This window comes from Cyrtonyx montezumae, unplaced genomic scaffold (assembly GCF_038088225.1).
Source record: "Cyrtonyx montezumae isolate F1298 unplaced genomic scaffold, pur_monq_1.0 scaffold_12, whole genome shotgun sequence".
Lineage (NCBI taxonomy): Eukaryota > Metazoa > Chordata > Aves > Galliformes > Odontophoridae > Cyrtonyx > Cyrtonyx montezumae.
Window position 1 is genome coordinate 826,853 of NW_027071848.1, and position 14,529 is coordinate 841,381.

The following is a 14,529-nucleotide window of genomic DNA, read 5'->3' on the forward strand; positions in this document are numbered from 1 at the left end:
TTCAGAAATGAGATATTCCCTCCATGCGTCTTACAGTTCACACAAAGTAAATTTACCACCTGAGTAAGGTAGGTTTTACTATCTAGTTAGAGAAACCACATTTAGATGCAAATAACTTCAGGCTGTCACATTATATCCAGTGAGGTAATGTACACTGTAAAGCATTGCTCAGTGTTACAGGGGAAAACTACTGCATTTAATATGTGCTACTGTAAGAGCACACAGAAGTTATCTTTGTAGAAAATGCATTTACCTTTACAAACCAGATTGAGAAAGAAGAGTGTATTATAATGGTTTGTGGCTGTCTCTTCAATACAGTGCTTCTGAGAGTGCAATGGCTGAAAGGTTTGATAGAGAATAAGTCAGAAATAAAAGGCTGTTGTGATGGAGAATCCTACCAAAACACAACATATAAAAGTTGCCCACCAAATAAATAAAAACTTCCCACTGAATTACATGAAGGGCCAACTATACATTTCTGTTTTCATTTCTCAAGGGAAAAGAAAAAAAAAAGAATAATAACCTATGTTATTGCATACCCCATAAAACCATGCGTTATTTTATCCTGCCATTATAAAACCAGTTTCATGTCAGGCTTCTTTTTCTATTGCAATTACAAACCTCGTCATGTCCAGCATGCATTTGGTGATAAAAGAAACAAACGTCAATGTTTTTAATTATTTATTTACAACCAATTGTAATTGAATAGTGTACACACTGCTTGCTCCCATTTTGTATTCCTGGTACACAGAGGGAATATTTATTTCTTCAGATCCAGAACTGCTGTCATTTCAAACTTTGTGTTATTTTCTTGTTGAGAGCTTATAAATTGAATATGGTTAACTAAGATAAGAAAAGATAGATTAGAACCCCACAAACTTCCTTACCATAATGAAAGAGCACGTTAAGAGAAGGGCAACAAAGCGAATAAAGGGTCTGGAGCACAAGTCTTATGAGGAGCAACCAGCTGAGGGTACTGAGAAGGTCCAGACTGAAGGAGGCTCAGGGAAAACCTTATCACAATCTACAGCTCACTGGAAGGGGGGGGAGGTGAGGTAGGGGTTGGCCACTTTTACTGAGTAACAGCAATAGGATGAGAGAGAATGGCCTCAAGTTGTGCCAGGGGAGGTTTAGGTTGGGTATTAGGAAAAAAAAGTCTCTGAAAGAGTAATAATGCACTGGCACAGGCTGCCCAGGGAGGTGTTGGAGTCATCAACCTTGGAAGTCAGGAACTGTGCAGATGCATCACAGAGGGACATGGTCAATGGACATGGTGGGGTTGGATTGGTATTGGTGATCTTGAAGGTCTTTTCCAACCTTAATGGTTCTATGGTGCAAACTACTGAATGCACAAAATGCTGCATCCACCAGATTAAAATTGTCTACACGTTCATAAACAGTTCTGTGCTTTGGAATCGGTTTTGGCGGTACTTCAGACCCATTTCAAAAGTTTGAGAATGGGAAAGAAAATCTAGCTCTGAATAAAGAAGGAAAAAAAAGAAAAGAAGAAGGAAAAAAAGAAAGATGAAAAAAAAGAAAAAAGAAACGAAAAAAAAAAAAGAAAAAAAGAAAAAAAAAGGACAGGTTTACAGTGCATAGTCATTTTGATGACACCTTGGCAGCCTAAATATTTTATCACTGCCATAACTAAAATCAGTTTTGCTTTGGAGGCTTTCTATCATTACAAAAAATGCTGAACACTTTTCTCTACCTGATGCTAAAAGCATTTAGATTGGGCTGAAGAAGGTGGGTTATGTGGTACACATTATAGTGCATTTGCACTTATAGGAAATGGATGTATTCAGACTGGAGTTTCTTCATGTACAGAACCATGCAATCACAGCATCAAATTGAGTTGTAAGTTACAGCATCACAGAATCACAGAATTGTAGGGGTTGGAAGGGACCTCTAGAGATCATTGAGTCCATCTCCCCCCTGCCAAAGCAGCTCCCTAGCCCAGGTTGCACAGGTAGGCATCCAGGCAGGTCTTTAACATCTCCAGAGAAGGAGACTCCACCACTTCTCTGTGCAGCCTGTGCCAGTGCTCTGTCACTGCACTGGGAAGAAGTTCTTACACACATTTATGCAGAACTTCATATGCTTCAGTTTGTGGCCATTTCCCCTCATCCTATCGCAGCACACTGCAGAGAAGAGTTCGGCCTCATCCCTCTACCTCCTGCACCTTATTTACAGACATGGATCAGATCCCCTCTGAGTCTTCCTTTTTCCAGGCTGAACAGCCCCAGCTCTCTCAGCCTTTCCTCATAAGGGAGGTGTTCCACGTCCTTTATCGTCTTTGTGGCCCTTTGTCGGACTCTTTCCAGGAGATTCCTGTCTTTTTTGTACCAGGGAACCCAGAACTGGACACAGTACTCCAGGTGAGGCCTCACCAGGGCAGAGTAGAGGGGGAGGATCACCTCCCTCAACCTTCTGGCCGTGCTCTTTTTAATGCAGCCCTTCTTGTCCACCAGGACACACTGCTGGCTCATGGCCAACCTGTCATCCACCAGGACAGCCAGGTCTGTCTCCTCAGAGCATCTCTCCAGCAGTTCATCCCCCAACCTATACTGGGGCATGCAGTTATTCCTCCTTAGGTGCAAAACTCTATACTTGCTCTTACCTTTATAGGCCACCTAGTCCCACTCCCCTGCAATGAACAGGGACACCTACAGGGTGCTGAAGGGGAGAAGAAATAAGATGTAGAAGTTTGAGTGTGTATATACACAGTACGCTCCAGTGAGTAACGGCACTAAGAGCTGTGTTTAGCTCTCAAGGCCCACCTGTATCTCCTCATTATATCCTTGGTCTGAAATACAAAACGAACACAATGTTATCGGGCCTTTCCTTGCACATTTTATTCTTTTCTCACTTGCTTCGAGTTTTTTTAGACTGCATTTGCCTTTGGAAACCAAAAGCACTCTGCATATTCCGGGTGCGAGTATAGTACGCAGAGTGAGAACTAAATAAGGCATCAGCTGGGAGGAACCCCCGTGTAGGAGGCAGTGCTATAAAAAAACCTCCTTCCTCTCACTGAAACACTTCCCTCCTTATTTAAAAACCACGGCGTAAAAGGAGCAGCCACATCCATGCCACCAAATCGACCCCGGGGGAGCCCGCTGTGCCCAAAAAAGGGGCGAGGGCAGTGCCCCCGCACACCTCTCCCAAGGGCAAGTCCTCGAAGCCCTTAGGCCGCCCTTTTCCCTCAGATGTCCCTAAGGCCGTCTTTCTCATCTCCACGCCGTTTCCCCCTCACCCAACCGCCCTACAGAGGGGCGAGCGGCCGCCGCCATGACAACGCGCGGGGCCTCCTCCACGCAGCTCCGCCTTCAGGCGGGCGGGCTTAGCACGCTTCCCCGCCCGCAGCTCTCCGGGCCCGGCAGCCTTCCTCCGTCCCTCCCTCCCCTTCTTTTTTTTTCCTCCCCTTTTCGCTCCGCTGTGGCCGGGAGCCGGCGCCGAGATGGCTCCGGCCGTTGATCGGGAGGGTTATTGGGGCCCTCCGACCTCCACCTTGGAGTGGTGCGAGGAGAACTACGCCGTCTCCAACTACATCGCCGAGTTCTGTGAGTGGAGCCGGGCTTTCCCCGCTCTCCCCCACCCGTGCCTTTCCGTGCCTCCCGTGGGTGTTGTGAGGGCCCCTCACCCTACACGCTAGGCCCCAGGGTAGGGCAATTCCCCTTCCTCCGTGATCCTAAGAGGGGGTGGGGGAGGGGAGGCCTACCCTTCAGCCAGCCCTGGTGGGTGGGAGTGAGTCCTTTTCCCCCAAATCCCCGAGGTGTTCACTTGTCCCTTTTTCCCCACATCCCTTCCTGAAGGAAGGCTATTTCTCCCGACCTGGGGATCCCTCCTGCCCCAAGTCTATTCCTTCAGCTGCCCCCTAAGTGGGGCGGCAAGAAGGTGGCTGAAGGTTGCAGAGGCTTTTGTGGGTTTTACCACTGAAATAAAGGTGTTTTTTTGCAATAATACGTGGATGACCAAGGAGGGGAGCCTTCCCAGAGCACTGTGGAGCTGCACAGGTCCACAGCCATGTGCAGGTATCCTCATACAGAACAGGCATCTTCAGCAGCTGAGTCTTGGGTTGCCCAGTTCCTCGAAGTGCTTTGTTGCAGGTGGGCCCCACCTGTTGGCATAGCTCTGAGGAACAAAAAGAGGACAGGTTGCTGTTTGGACCTCAAAACTTTATTCCTCTGTGGCAATCAGGAATTCAAATGTATTCCAGTGTGTTTCACAGGGAAGGCGTTTGAACTACACAGTCATCCAACAGGTTTGTTTGGTGCAGAGGGCTTGAGATGCTGTGTGTTGTGGTAAGGAGTAAAGAACCAAGCCCCATCTCTGATGTTTTGTTGAAAAATTACATATTTTTGTGTTCTGTAGCTTCAAAGGGCATAGAAGTTATGTGCTACCACCTGACAGATGCCCTCTCCTACAAAAAGCTTTCATGTCCGTGTGATGAGACTGCTTTTGAATTCTTAAAAGCCAGAGGAAAATAGTTTCAAAACTGAACAGGCTCGTCTACCCTGAAGTGCTTGGAGTGGGAAGCCTGAGAGGGCCTTTTGCATAGCTGGGATACTTCAGCAGCACTTTGGAAGAGCTTGGCATGCAGGAGAGTGAAGGTTCTGGGTGTACCCGCCAGGCTGCAACTGGGTGACAAACACTGACATGGGTGAAGGACCAAAATAAATAGTTGTTATTTATTGTTGAGGTTTTCAGAGTGTGGGAATGGGAAAGAGTGAATAACATGAGCACAGATGGCATAGAAACTCAGAGGAAAAAGGATGTTGGTGTGTAGATTTATGGCTGAAAAGAGGCTGCTTAAGAAAGGACTTAATACTCTAAAGTGGGACAAACTTAGGAGCTCTTTAATAGAGTGTCACTTTGCAGAGTATGTATTTTTGTGTCTTCCCCTTGGCAAAAATTGGTTTGTGAGATATTTTACATAGAAAAGAGGAAGTTGTTACTTCATCCACGTGAAAATAAATTTGACTAGCATGTAATTTTAAATACCCCCATGCTGCTGGGTGTGTGAACTGATAATTTTCATCTGCCTCTCGATTATGCAGGAGAAAGATGAGATTAAAGGAGTGTGTTTAGGGGGAAAAAGTAAAAGGGGACTTACCACTGAAGGTTTGGTCCCTTCTGATGGTTTTAGCATTGGGGACCACAGTTTGTTGGTCTGTCAGTTGTGCTGAAACAACTGTGTATAAAAGCTGTGCTGTAAGTTGCAGCATTTAAACGAGCCAAGCTTAACAAGCAAAGCAACTAAACAAAAACATTCAGAGAGCAAACAAACCAGAAAGTATGAAAATATTTTTATTGTGTTTCTCCCTGTTCTCACTGTGGTAATTTTTGATGTTGCAGTTGATTATACTGTTTTTAAAATTCTGCTACTTCATCTTACCTTATTGAATAGAGAAAATCAGTTTTGGACATCTCGCTGGTGATGTATTTAAAGTCTTTTCATTAAACCTTTATTGTAAATGACTTTTAAGAAATCATTGGAGACCCAGAGCTTCAAGGATACTGACAGGTCCAAATCAAATATTATGCTTTCTTTGGGTTTCTAAAGCACATGAAGAGCCAAACTGAAGACTTGTTTGTTTGGCAAATTAAGAAGATAATGTGGTACAGTGCTTTTTTTTTTTTTTCTGATGCACATCAAGTTTGCAGTCTTCATATACTCCAAACACAAGGACTTGCCTTCATGAAAGCATCAGTCTTTGAATACAAAATGCTTTTTCTTGCCTTTGAGTCCGCACCGAACCAGTTTTCCTCCCTTGTGGAGGTGGATGACTAACTGCTCTCTGTCCTCCTGTATAATATTAAACTGATTGAAATGGAGAAGCAGATGAAGATAATTACTTAACCAGCCTGTGTTTGATGCTGAAATAACTCTTACATCCCTCACTGATACGTCTACTTTGTGGTGTAGAAATTCAGTCTGGGTTCCTAGGAGTTTTGGTTTCTTATGTGCTAGAGGGCAAGCAGTGCAGGGGCATTTGTTTAGAACTGATCTTTTCCACCTCCCAGTGTGTGTATGCTGAGTTATCTGAGCTTTTGTTCACCAACAAAAGCAAAATAAGAAAAACACCCCCCTCCCACCCTAATAGAATATTGTCAAATGGAAGTAGTGTTGCTTAGCACCAGTATTATAGTTAATTCCTAATTTTAACAGGGCTGATGTCTGTTTAACCCATACAGTGTTCAGTTTTTGGGGTCTGTTTTGGTTTTGAATGTTTGTATAAGTACTCTGTCCTTCTCCTAGACAAGGATGTGTCTTGTAGACCGTGAAAAGTGGATAAAACTGGTCTTCATGATTTTTTGCTCTCTGTGGGTTCTGAAGAGTTTATAATTCTCAGTCGGGAGTAGGAGGATCTGTCATTGGTACCAACTCAGTGTTTGGTTTCAGATCCAATCAAACTTCAGTGATGTTTCTGGGTGTGTGGGGTAAGGCCTTGTGCTGTTGTTGTCTATGAGTAATGTGCATCACCTACAACAAAACTGCTTTGAAGTGGTGAAAACTCACATTGGCAAATATAGTGGCAAACATCTTGAGAACAGCTTCAGGCATCCAAGGAACTCATCAAATCTTGTACTTCTTTGCTTCTGATCCTGTGTTGCTATGTTCTGCCACCTTCGTTTAAGAAAATATGTTTTTGTTACCTTTTGTTTTCACTCAGTGCTTGTTTACCATATTTCTTGAGCTGTCCTTATAGAAGCGATATTTAGGGGAAAAAAAAAAAGGAAAAAGCAAACCAAAAGAATGCCTTTGTTTCAGGTCAGGCTGGACTGGGCTCTGAGCACCTGGTGGAGCTGTGGGTGTCCCTGTTTATTGCAGGGGAGTTGAACCAGATGGCTTTAAAAGGTCCCTTCCAACTCTAACAACTCTGTGACTCGAGCCACTTCTGCTGGTGTTTCTGAAATCCTTCCTATTTTTCGTGTAGATGAGGGGAGAGAGGTGGGAAGGCTGTTGCCTGTGTTGTTAGATGCGAGAGGTCTCGTTTGTATGTAGAGTACTATCAAAGAGTTCTCTGTATTGGAAACAGTAGCACAAAAAGAGCAAGCCTAAAAAAAAGCCACACCAATTGAGCTGTCTACAGACAACTGGATCTCCATTTTGCATGAGGATCATTACTTCGAAACTTACCAACGTGCTTAATTTCCTGAAAGCCAGGAAAACATCCTGAATATTGAATTTTGTCTGCCACGTATATGCTGTCATCTGTTCCTCTCAAACACCCCGCTTTATTTTGCTTCCTTCACCAGAAGCTTTGTAAAGGGGCCAGAGGCTGTTGAGCTTGATACTACTGTGTGAGTAAAAATAAATAAAGAAGTGAGATAAAGCCCAACTGTCTGGCTTCAAGAGCTGTGTCTGTTCTTTCTATGGTAAAGTGGCAGGTAAAGGAACGATCATGAGGATTAATTGGGTGTGATCAGCCCAACTGCCTGGCTGCAACTGAATTATTTAAAGGCATCATGAATCCGATGATTTCTAAAGTGCTGTTTAAAAAGAAGCCAATGTCACAGCCCTGCAGTTTTTAAGACTGAAAGGGATTTGAGTGTGCAGCTTTAATGACCTGATTGCAGGAAGCCACATCACACATTTCCTCTTTAAATTTATCAGGTTCCTTCGGGGAGCTCCCTCGACTTAGAGGGGCAAGAGGAATGAAAAGGTAAAGGGAAAATTGAACTATTTGATGGTGGCTGTAATGTCAAGTGGAGTGTACAGAGCAGTGTTGAGCTGTGGGATGCTTTTCAACGTGAACACTTCTCACTTGGATTTTTGTGCTGTGGACAAAAGGAAGTTGATAGAGGAGTCTCTTCGGAGAGGAACAGTGCAGAAGGAAGCTCATAAGGCAGACGGCTGTCTCTGCTGTCATGTTCTCTTTAAAGACTTTAAGTAACTTTTGGTCAGTGGCAAAATAACGTTGCGTAATTATTATTTTTCTTCCTAGTTTCCATGTGAATATACTCCAGCTGGAAGATAATCTTGTGGCATAAATCCCATTGGTGGCCGGTCACCAGTGGTGTCCCCCAGGGCTCAGTACTTGGGGCTGTTCCTGTTCAACATCTTTATCAGTGATCTTGATGAGGGGATTGAGTGCACTCTCAGTGAGTTTGCAGATGACAGCAAGTTGGGAGGGAGTGTTCATCTGCTGGAGGGAAGAAAGGTGCTACAGAGAGACCTGGATAAACTGGATTGATGGGCCAAGGTAAACTATGAGTTTCGATAGGGCCAAGTGGGTACTTCATTTTGGTCACAACAACCCCAGGCAAACCTACAGGCTTGGGGAGGAGTGTCTGGAAAGCTGCTTGATGGAAAGGGACCTGGGTGTGCTGATGGACAGTCAGCTGTGTGGCCAAGAAGGCCAGTGGCATTCTGGCCTGTATGAGGAATGGTGTGGTGAGCAGGACCAGGCAAGTCATCCTACCCCTGTATTCAACACTGGTGAGGCTGCACCTTGAATACTGTGTTCACTTTGAGGCTTCTCGATACAGAAAAGATGTTGAGGTGCTGGAGCAGGTCTAAAGATGGGCAGCAAGGCTGGGGGAGGGCCTGGAGAGTATGCCCTACAAGGAGAGACTGAAGGAACTGAGGCTGTTTAGTCTGGGGAAGAGGAGGCTGAGGGGAGACATTATTGCTCTCATTGAATATCTGAAAGGTGATCACAGTGAGAGCAGGTTTGGTCTCTTTTCACTGGTGACAGTGACAAGACAGAGGGAAATGACTTCAAGTTGTGCCAGGGGAAGTTTAGGTTGGATATAAGGAAAAACTTCTTTACAGAAAGGGTTTTTAAGCCCTGGGGTAGGCTCCCCAGGGAGGTGGTTGAGTCACCATCCCTGAATGTGTTTAAAAACCATCTGTTTGTAGTGCTCAGGGACATGATGTAGTGGTGGGTTGGTAGAGTTAGGACAGTATAGTTAGGTTGAGATTGGACGTGATGATCTTGAAGGTCTTTTCTGACCTGAGCAATTCTATGATTGTTCTGATAATTCTTCTTGTATTTGTTTTTTTGTCTCTAATCCATGATGCAGCTCTACCTGTCATCTCATGACAGCTTAATTTTCTCTTTTTACAGCTATCATCAAGAGGCAGGGTCAGAGGCTTCAGGAGAATCCAAATTTGTCCAGTGAACTAGTTCTCCTCTATCTCTTACCTTGTGGATATGCTTAAAACTTGATGAATGCTGCAGCAATGGACCACGTGTGTGTTTGCCTGCTGATAGTTGTACAGCTATTAAGTGACGATGAAAATCTTAAATATGCTTTAACAAAGCGGTTAATTACTCTGTAATTAGTGCTTCACATTCAGTACTTGTACAGCTGGCACTTGGACATCTGCCACTCCAAATGGTAACAGAGCAGTGACATTTGTACAGTTTAATTCTGCTACATGCAAACGAAAGCAGAGAAACTTATGAACTACATGGGATGAATTTGTGGAGTATGTATTATTAGCTAGGCGTGGGAAGGTTAATGTAAAATAAATTATGGTAAAGGAGCACTGCTGACTTCTGAATGCCTTTAAATGAGCCTTTGGTGACAGTTGTCATAATTGAAAGACAAAAATGTCTTTAATCTGTTTGGAGTCTGTCTTTTATTCTCGAAACTGCTGTTTCTATAATGTGTTTTTCCGTGTTTGCTGGAGCCTTTCACAGAACAGTGGGGAAGATGCTTTCCAAACAAAAGAATAACAACAATCACTGCAGAAATGTTCAGAGGAACTCAGTGTGGTTTTCAAGCCCAGAAGGTCAGCAGTATGTGGTCGTTTTATCTTGCAGTGCCCGCGAGCACTATTTGGCTATTTCTCCCTCTTTTTCAGTGGCATAAAGAAGATCACAGAAAGGTTCACAGATCGTGAAAGGTTAAAAAAATGCAGAGTTGTTAGTTCAAAATATGTATCAAATAATAATATGTACATGATGTCCAACTGCAAATAGGTCAGAGCTACCTACCTTTGGCTTTGAGTTTTCTGTGGGTGGAACTATGCCTGCCTCATAATTGCAGCCATTTTTCAGTCCATTAGCAGAGAAGAAAAGCAGCTACCTGAACTGGAGGTGCTTGACTATTTTGGTAGTTTTGGAAGTGTTACAAAGAAGTCAGGAAGGTATCAGGTAATAAGAAATTTCTAGAGAATGTTACAGCTCAGAAAACAGAAACACTGCTTTAGCTCTGATCTTTTTACCACTGACAGATCTGAGTATCTCAATGTCCCACACAGGCAAGCACAGCATAGAGTTGCAGTTATTTTGATGGGCAATGTTTAGGTTTGAGAATTTGGGCACAGATCTCTTTGTGCAATTGAGAAAATGAGTGTAAATACTCAGATTTCTTGTGCTAGCTTGCATATCTGTGCGCCATAGAATTCTTAACGTTGGAAAAGACCTCAGAGATCACCTACCCAACCATCAGCCCATCACCACCATGCCTGCTAACCTATGTCCCTCAGTGCCTGTAAAGTGTTGACCAGGCTTACTTTTTTAAAAGAATTAATTCCCTTTAAGGACTGTTTCGTAGTCACTGTAATCAGTGACTGAAAAACTGACATTTTCTCAGTGCAGTCAGCCTCTGCAGGATTGTTTCCTTCTTTATCTGTATAGCCCATAGGCCTCTGCCAGAGGACACACTCCAACGTACCTGCAGCTTGGGAGATAGCAGCTGTCCCAGTCACTCATTTCTGATGACAGAGGTACCCCTGGTGCTCAGCCCCTCCAACCATCTGATGTTTCTCTCCATTTCTTGGCCTTTCCAACTGTTGACTCAACCTGCCTTCCGCATTGCAGATCTTTCCTGAAGGGAAATTCCAAACTTTATTTCCAAATTGAGATTAATGTCCAGCAGCAATTTGCTTCCCAGTTGTGTCCAGGGGCCTTAGTTTATTTCATCATTTTTTTTCTTGTCATTGGTTTTACTGGAGAGACATTATTCCTCTGTTCTTTAGATTTGTTTTCTGAATCCAGTGACCTTGGAGTGACCTAGCAATGATACATGCATCTCTTAAGGAATCTCAAGCTGGCTATGTGAGCAAGAAGTTATTTTCCCTTGTAGCCTAGTCCAAGCAACATTGTACTTCTGATTCTTCCCTCTTAACAAGAGGAGCTGGAAATGATGACAAGACCTTGTGCTGGTTCAGCTGGGAGACTTTCATACCTTTAGTCTGAGATTTATTTGCCTTTTGGGTTTGAGGGGAAGACTTGCTCTGCTTCAGGAAGGAAAGCAGACAAGCAGAATTAGACAAAATGCTGGGGGTAAGCAGGACATCTGCTTCCACCTGTGAGTTTGTACCAAGTGTGGGCATCTGGGACAGCATACTTAATTCACACCAATCCTTCTTACCTCTCCGTTTCTTCCTTCATGTTTTCTTCTCTGTGAGTTGAGGTGTATGGCAGTGGATGCGTGTGTATGTCTTGTATGGTTTCCAGCTAGTAAGATTTCAGTGTATCAACCTTATGGTCATAAAACGTGACCGTAGAAGCTCTCTTGCTTATACAGTGCCTTAATGATCTCATTATTTGCAGTGAAAGTTCAAGATACCACTGCCCTGTAGGCTGGATTTTCAGTAATTGCTAATTCCAATTGGATAAGGGCCTTCGTTTGGACAAGATCCAGCATCCAGAAATCAGATTCAGTATTAGATCAAAGTAAGAAGTCTGTAGTGCTGTTGTCACATAGTTAAGCATTAATAATACCCTGGAGCACTGACGATCCTGGAACTGAGTAATTCTGTCCACTGTATTAGCTCTGTCATTTGTTCATCAGGTTTTTCCATCCTCCATAGTCAAAGCCATTTGTTAGTTTAGGCTGTGGTCTGCTTCCCAACTGGAAAGCATGCTGCACTGATCCCTTCTAATGGGTGCTTTGACCTTACTGTGAAGAAGCCCAGGGATCCCTGAAGAATTACTTGCATATCTTCTTTGTGAAATAGTATCTGCAGATCTGGCTTGCTCTGAAAGAGTTTCCAGCACTGCTGTGCTGCTCAGGACAGCCAGGTCTGTGTTGGCCTTGGACTGCAGCAGGCCAGGGCATGCTCCTCCTCCCATGGGACACAGTTCTTGTCAGGTTCTTGTTGATTTATAAATAAAGATTTATATATGTCAGAGTTGCCCTGGGTGATATTTTGCTCATGACTAAAAAACAGTGCCTTGTCCCCCCCCAGTCCTTTTTGCAGCCATGGAAATGAACAGAAGGGGAGAACAGTCTGGAGAAGCAAAAGGCTTTTCTTCAAACTTTGGATTTGATAACAGAAGCTTAGAAAGAGAAAACAAAAGCAAGGTGCTTGTGTTCATATCCTGCTGTTACCTGCTGGTCAGGCTTCTGCAAATGAGTGCATTTGAAGCTGCCTCCACAAAGCTGCAGCTAGCTGCAGTGATGTGGGAAATCTTGGCTTTCTTCGGAAGCAGCAGAGTGAAAACTAGGTGAGCACTGCTGGTTCATATTGCTCATGCCTCTTTGGAAGTGATGATGTGGGCTCTACCAAGAACCAGCTCAAGTGAATTGCGTAGACACTTAGGGAAGTAGCAGAGAAGTGTGCTGGGGCAGTGAAATCATTGAGCAGATGTTGTTTTCCTTCACTTAACCAAGCTGCTATGGCTTTGTGGTCTGTGATAACACAGTTGTTTTTCACTCAGGGCATTTGGGACTTGGTGGCTGTTAAATCTTTTAAAGCTCAAGTTAATCTTCCTGTGATGCTCTGTCTTCTGTACAATGTCCAACATGAGCACAATACTCAAATGCTAAAACTGAATCCATGCCACTTAAATTTTTCTTGTATTTTTTTCCTTCGTCCATTGTAGGCTGAAGAGAAATGTTTCCTTTTCCTAAATATAGACCAATGCAATTGGTAATTGCCCTTAAACTCTACCGTGCTGATTTTCATATGTCTTTTGTGTTAATTTATGTTTTCTTCTGCATTTCCTGTACTTTTCCTACTTCTGTCTCAGACCTGTCCTCTCAGGGGTTCCTCTGATGGTCTTTGGGCCAACAGTTGTGCTGGAAATTCGTTCATTTTATGTTTTATTTTCAGCTGTTTTATATCTTTGTACAGTAGAGCTCCTTTCTGCCCAAATGCCTTCCAGCTAACATACGAACTGTTTCTATGCAGCTACTTTATTAAGCAAAGATGGTGTTTAAAACTTTAGTCTTCAATGCATTGTATTATCTCTTCCCATATTTGATATAGATTGTGAGATTGTTTAGACTTCAACCTTACTCTCTTTGGGGAGGAGAGTCTTCATTTTCACATAAATAAATAGCTTTTGCCAATACTTGTGGGCTAATAGGCAACTGCTTTCTTAATTTTTTAAGTGAGAACATACAGGTTGAGTTGAAAGAAAGAGAAATAGTAGTCCAGGAGGAGAGAGAGCCTTCAAGTGTTGGGTTAGCAAATGAGGTACAGAAGTGCTTGCTGGAGGTTGTCACCTTAATTAGAAACTGTTAGAGGTGGCACATCTAGGAGAGGAAAGAAAAGAAAATTACCTAAAAGAAGTAAAGTTGGATGTTGAGAAGTGAACAAGAGGAGTAGGAAGAGTCAGTAATTTCAGAGATCAGATAGCATTTTTTTTATCATGTTTTGTTGACAGCCATACAGTTCTTAATTTAAGATGGCAATGCAGAGAAAAAGTGGCAGTTAATTATGGATGGGGATTTCTTCTGTTTTACTGATGGGAGAGGAAATTTCACCAAATAGCATTGTGGTGTCTGAGTCAGGCTGTGGTCACTACTGGTTCATCATCTCAGTGTGTTCTGTTTTTACATTTATCACACCCCATCTTCCCTTTCATTTTCCTTTAATCCAGGTGGGATGAATCATCAGTAGGAGAGACTTCTAGCAAACTTATCGTGCTGGACACCCGTGAGAAATCCATGATGAAAGGCAGGAAAGCAAGAGGGGTTTGGATTATGAAGAAGGCCTTCTAATGTTAAAGCTGTAATAGCTTGAAAAGAGCACTGATCCATGTCATTTTCTGCCACTCATCTTTCAGTGAGCACACTGGGCTGCTCTGATGCTGAGTTTTCCTGCTGTACAGTGCCTGGGAAGGACCTGCCAGAGCCTTTGAGACTGTACCCATAGGGCACTGTACCTCAAGGCACTGCATCTGGAGTGAGGATGGAGGAGGATGAGCTGCATGTACTCTGGTAGCTCAGTGTCAGCTGCCAGAAGCTGTGCTTTCTGATTCAGAGACCCTCAGGCTGAGAGGAGTTGGTGCAAGCACTGAATGTGAAGCCAGTACACTGATCCCACTGTAGGAGAGGAAAGGTGAACAAGAAAGAGTTAAGTATGACGAAAATTAGATTAAATGGATGATCCCTGTAACAAACATCATCAGTTTTAGTGTTGGTTCAAGAGTAAGCTTGCCTTTCTTTGTTGCTTCTTCACAGCCTGACATCAACTTGTCTTAAAATAACATTTTGGATACCTTTTATTTTGTTTCCCAGTAAAGGCTGTAATAGCAGCAAATCTGCCCTTCAGCAATGAGCTTATCACATGTAATATTCAAACTTTACATCATCTCAGCCTAATCTCTTTACACTTTG

The 14,529-nt window shown here is 43.4% G+C and overlaps 1 protein-coding gene across 1 annotated transcript in view; it reads left to right on the forward strand.

Annotated features, from left to right (window-relative positions):
- The first annotated feature begins 3,424 nt into the window (after positions 1-3,424).
- ACER3 (alkaline ceramidase 3) overlaps positions 3,425-14,529 on the forward strand; it is a 55,392-nt gene continuing 44,287 nt past the window's right edge. The window contains exon 1 of the mRNA XM_065730322.1: positions 3,425-3,560. Coding sequence (XP_065586394.1) covers positions 3,458-3,560 — 103 coding nt within the window. The 5' untranslated portion in view covers positions 3,425-3,457. The remainder of the gene's footprint in view (positions 3,561-14,529) is intronic.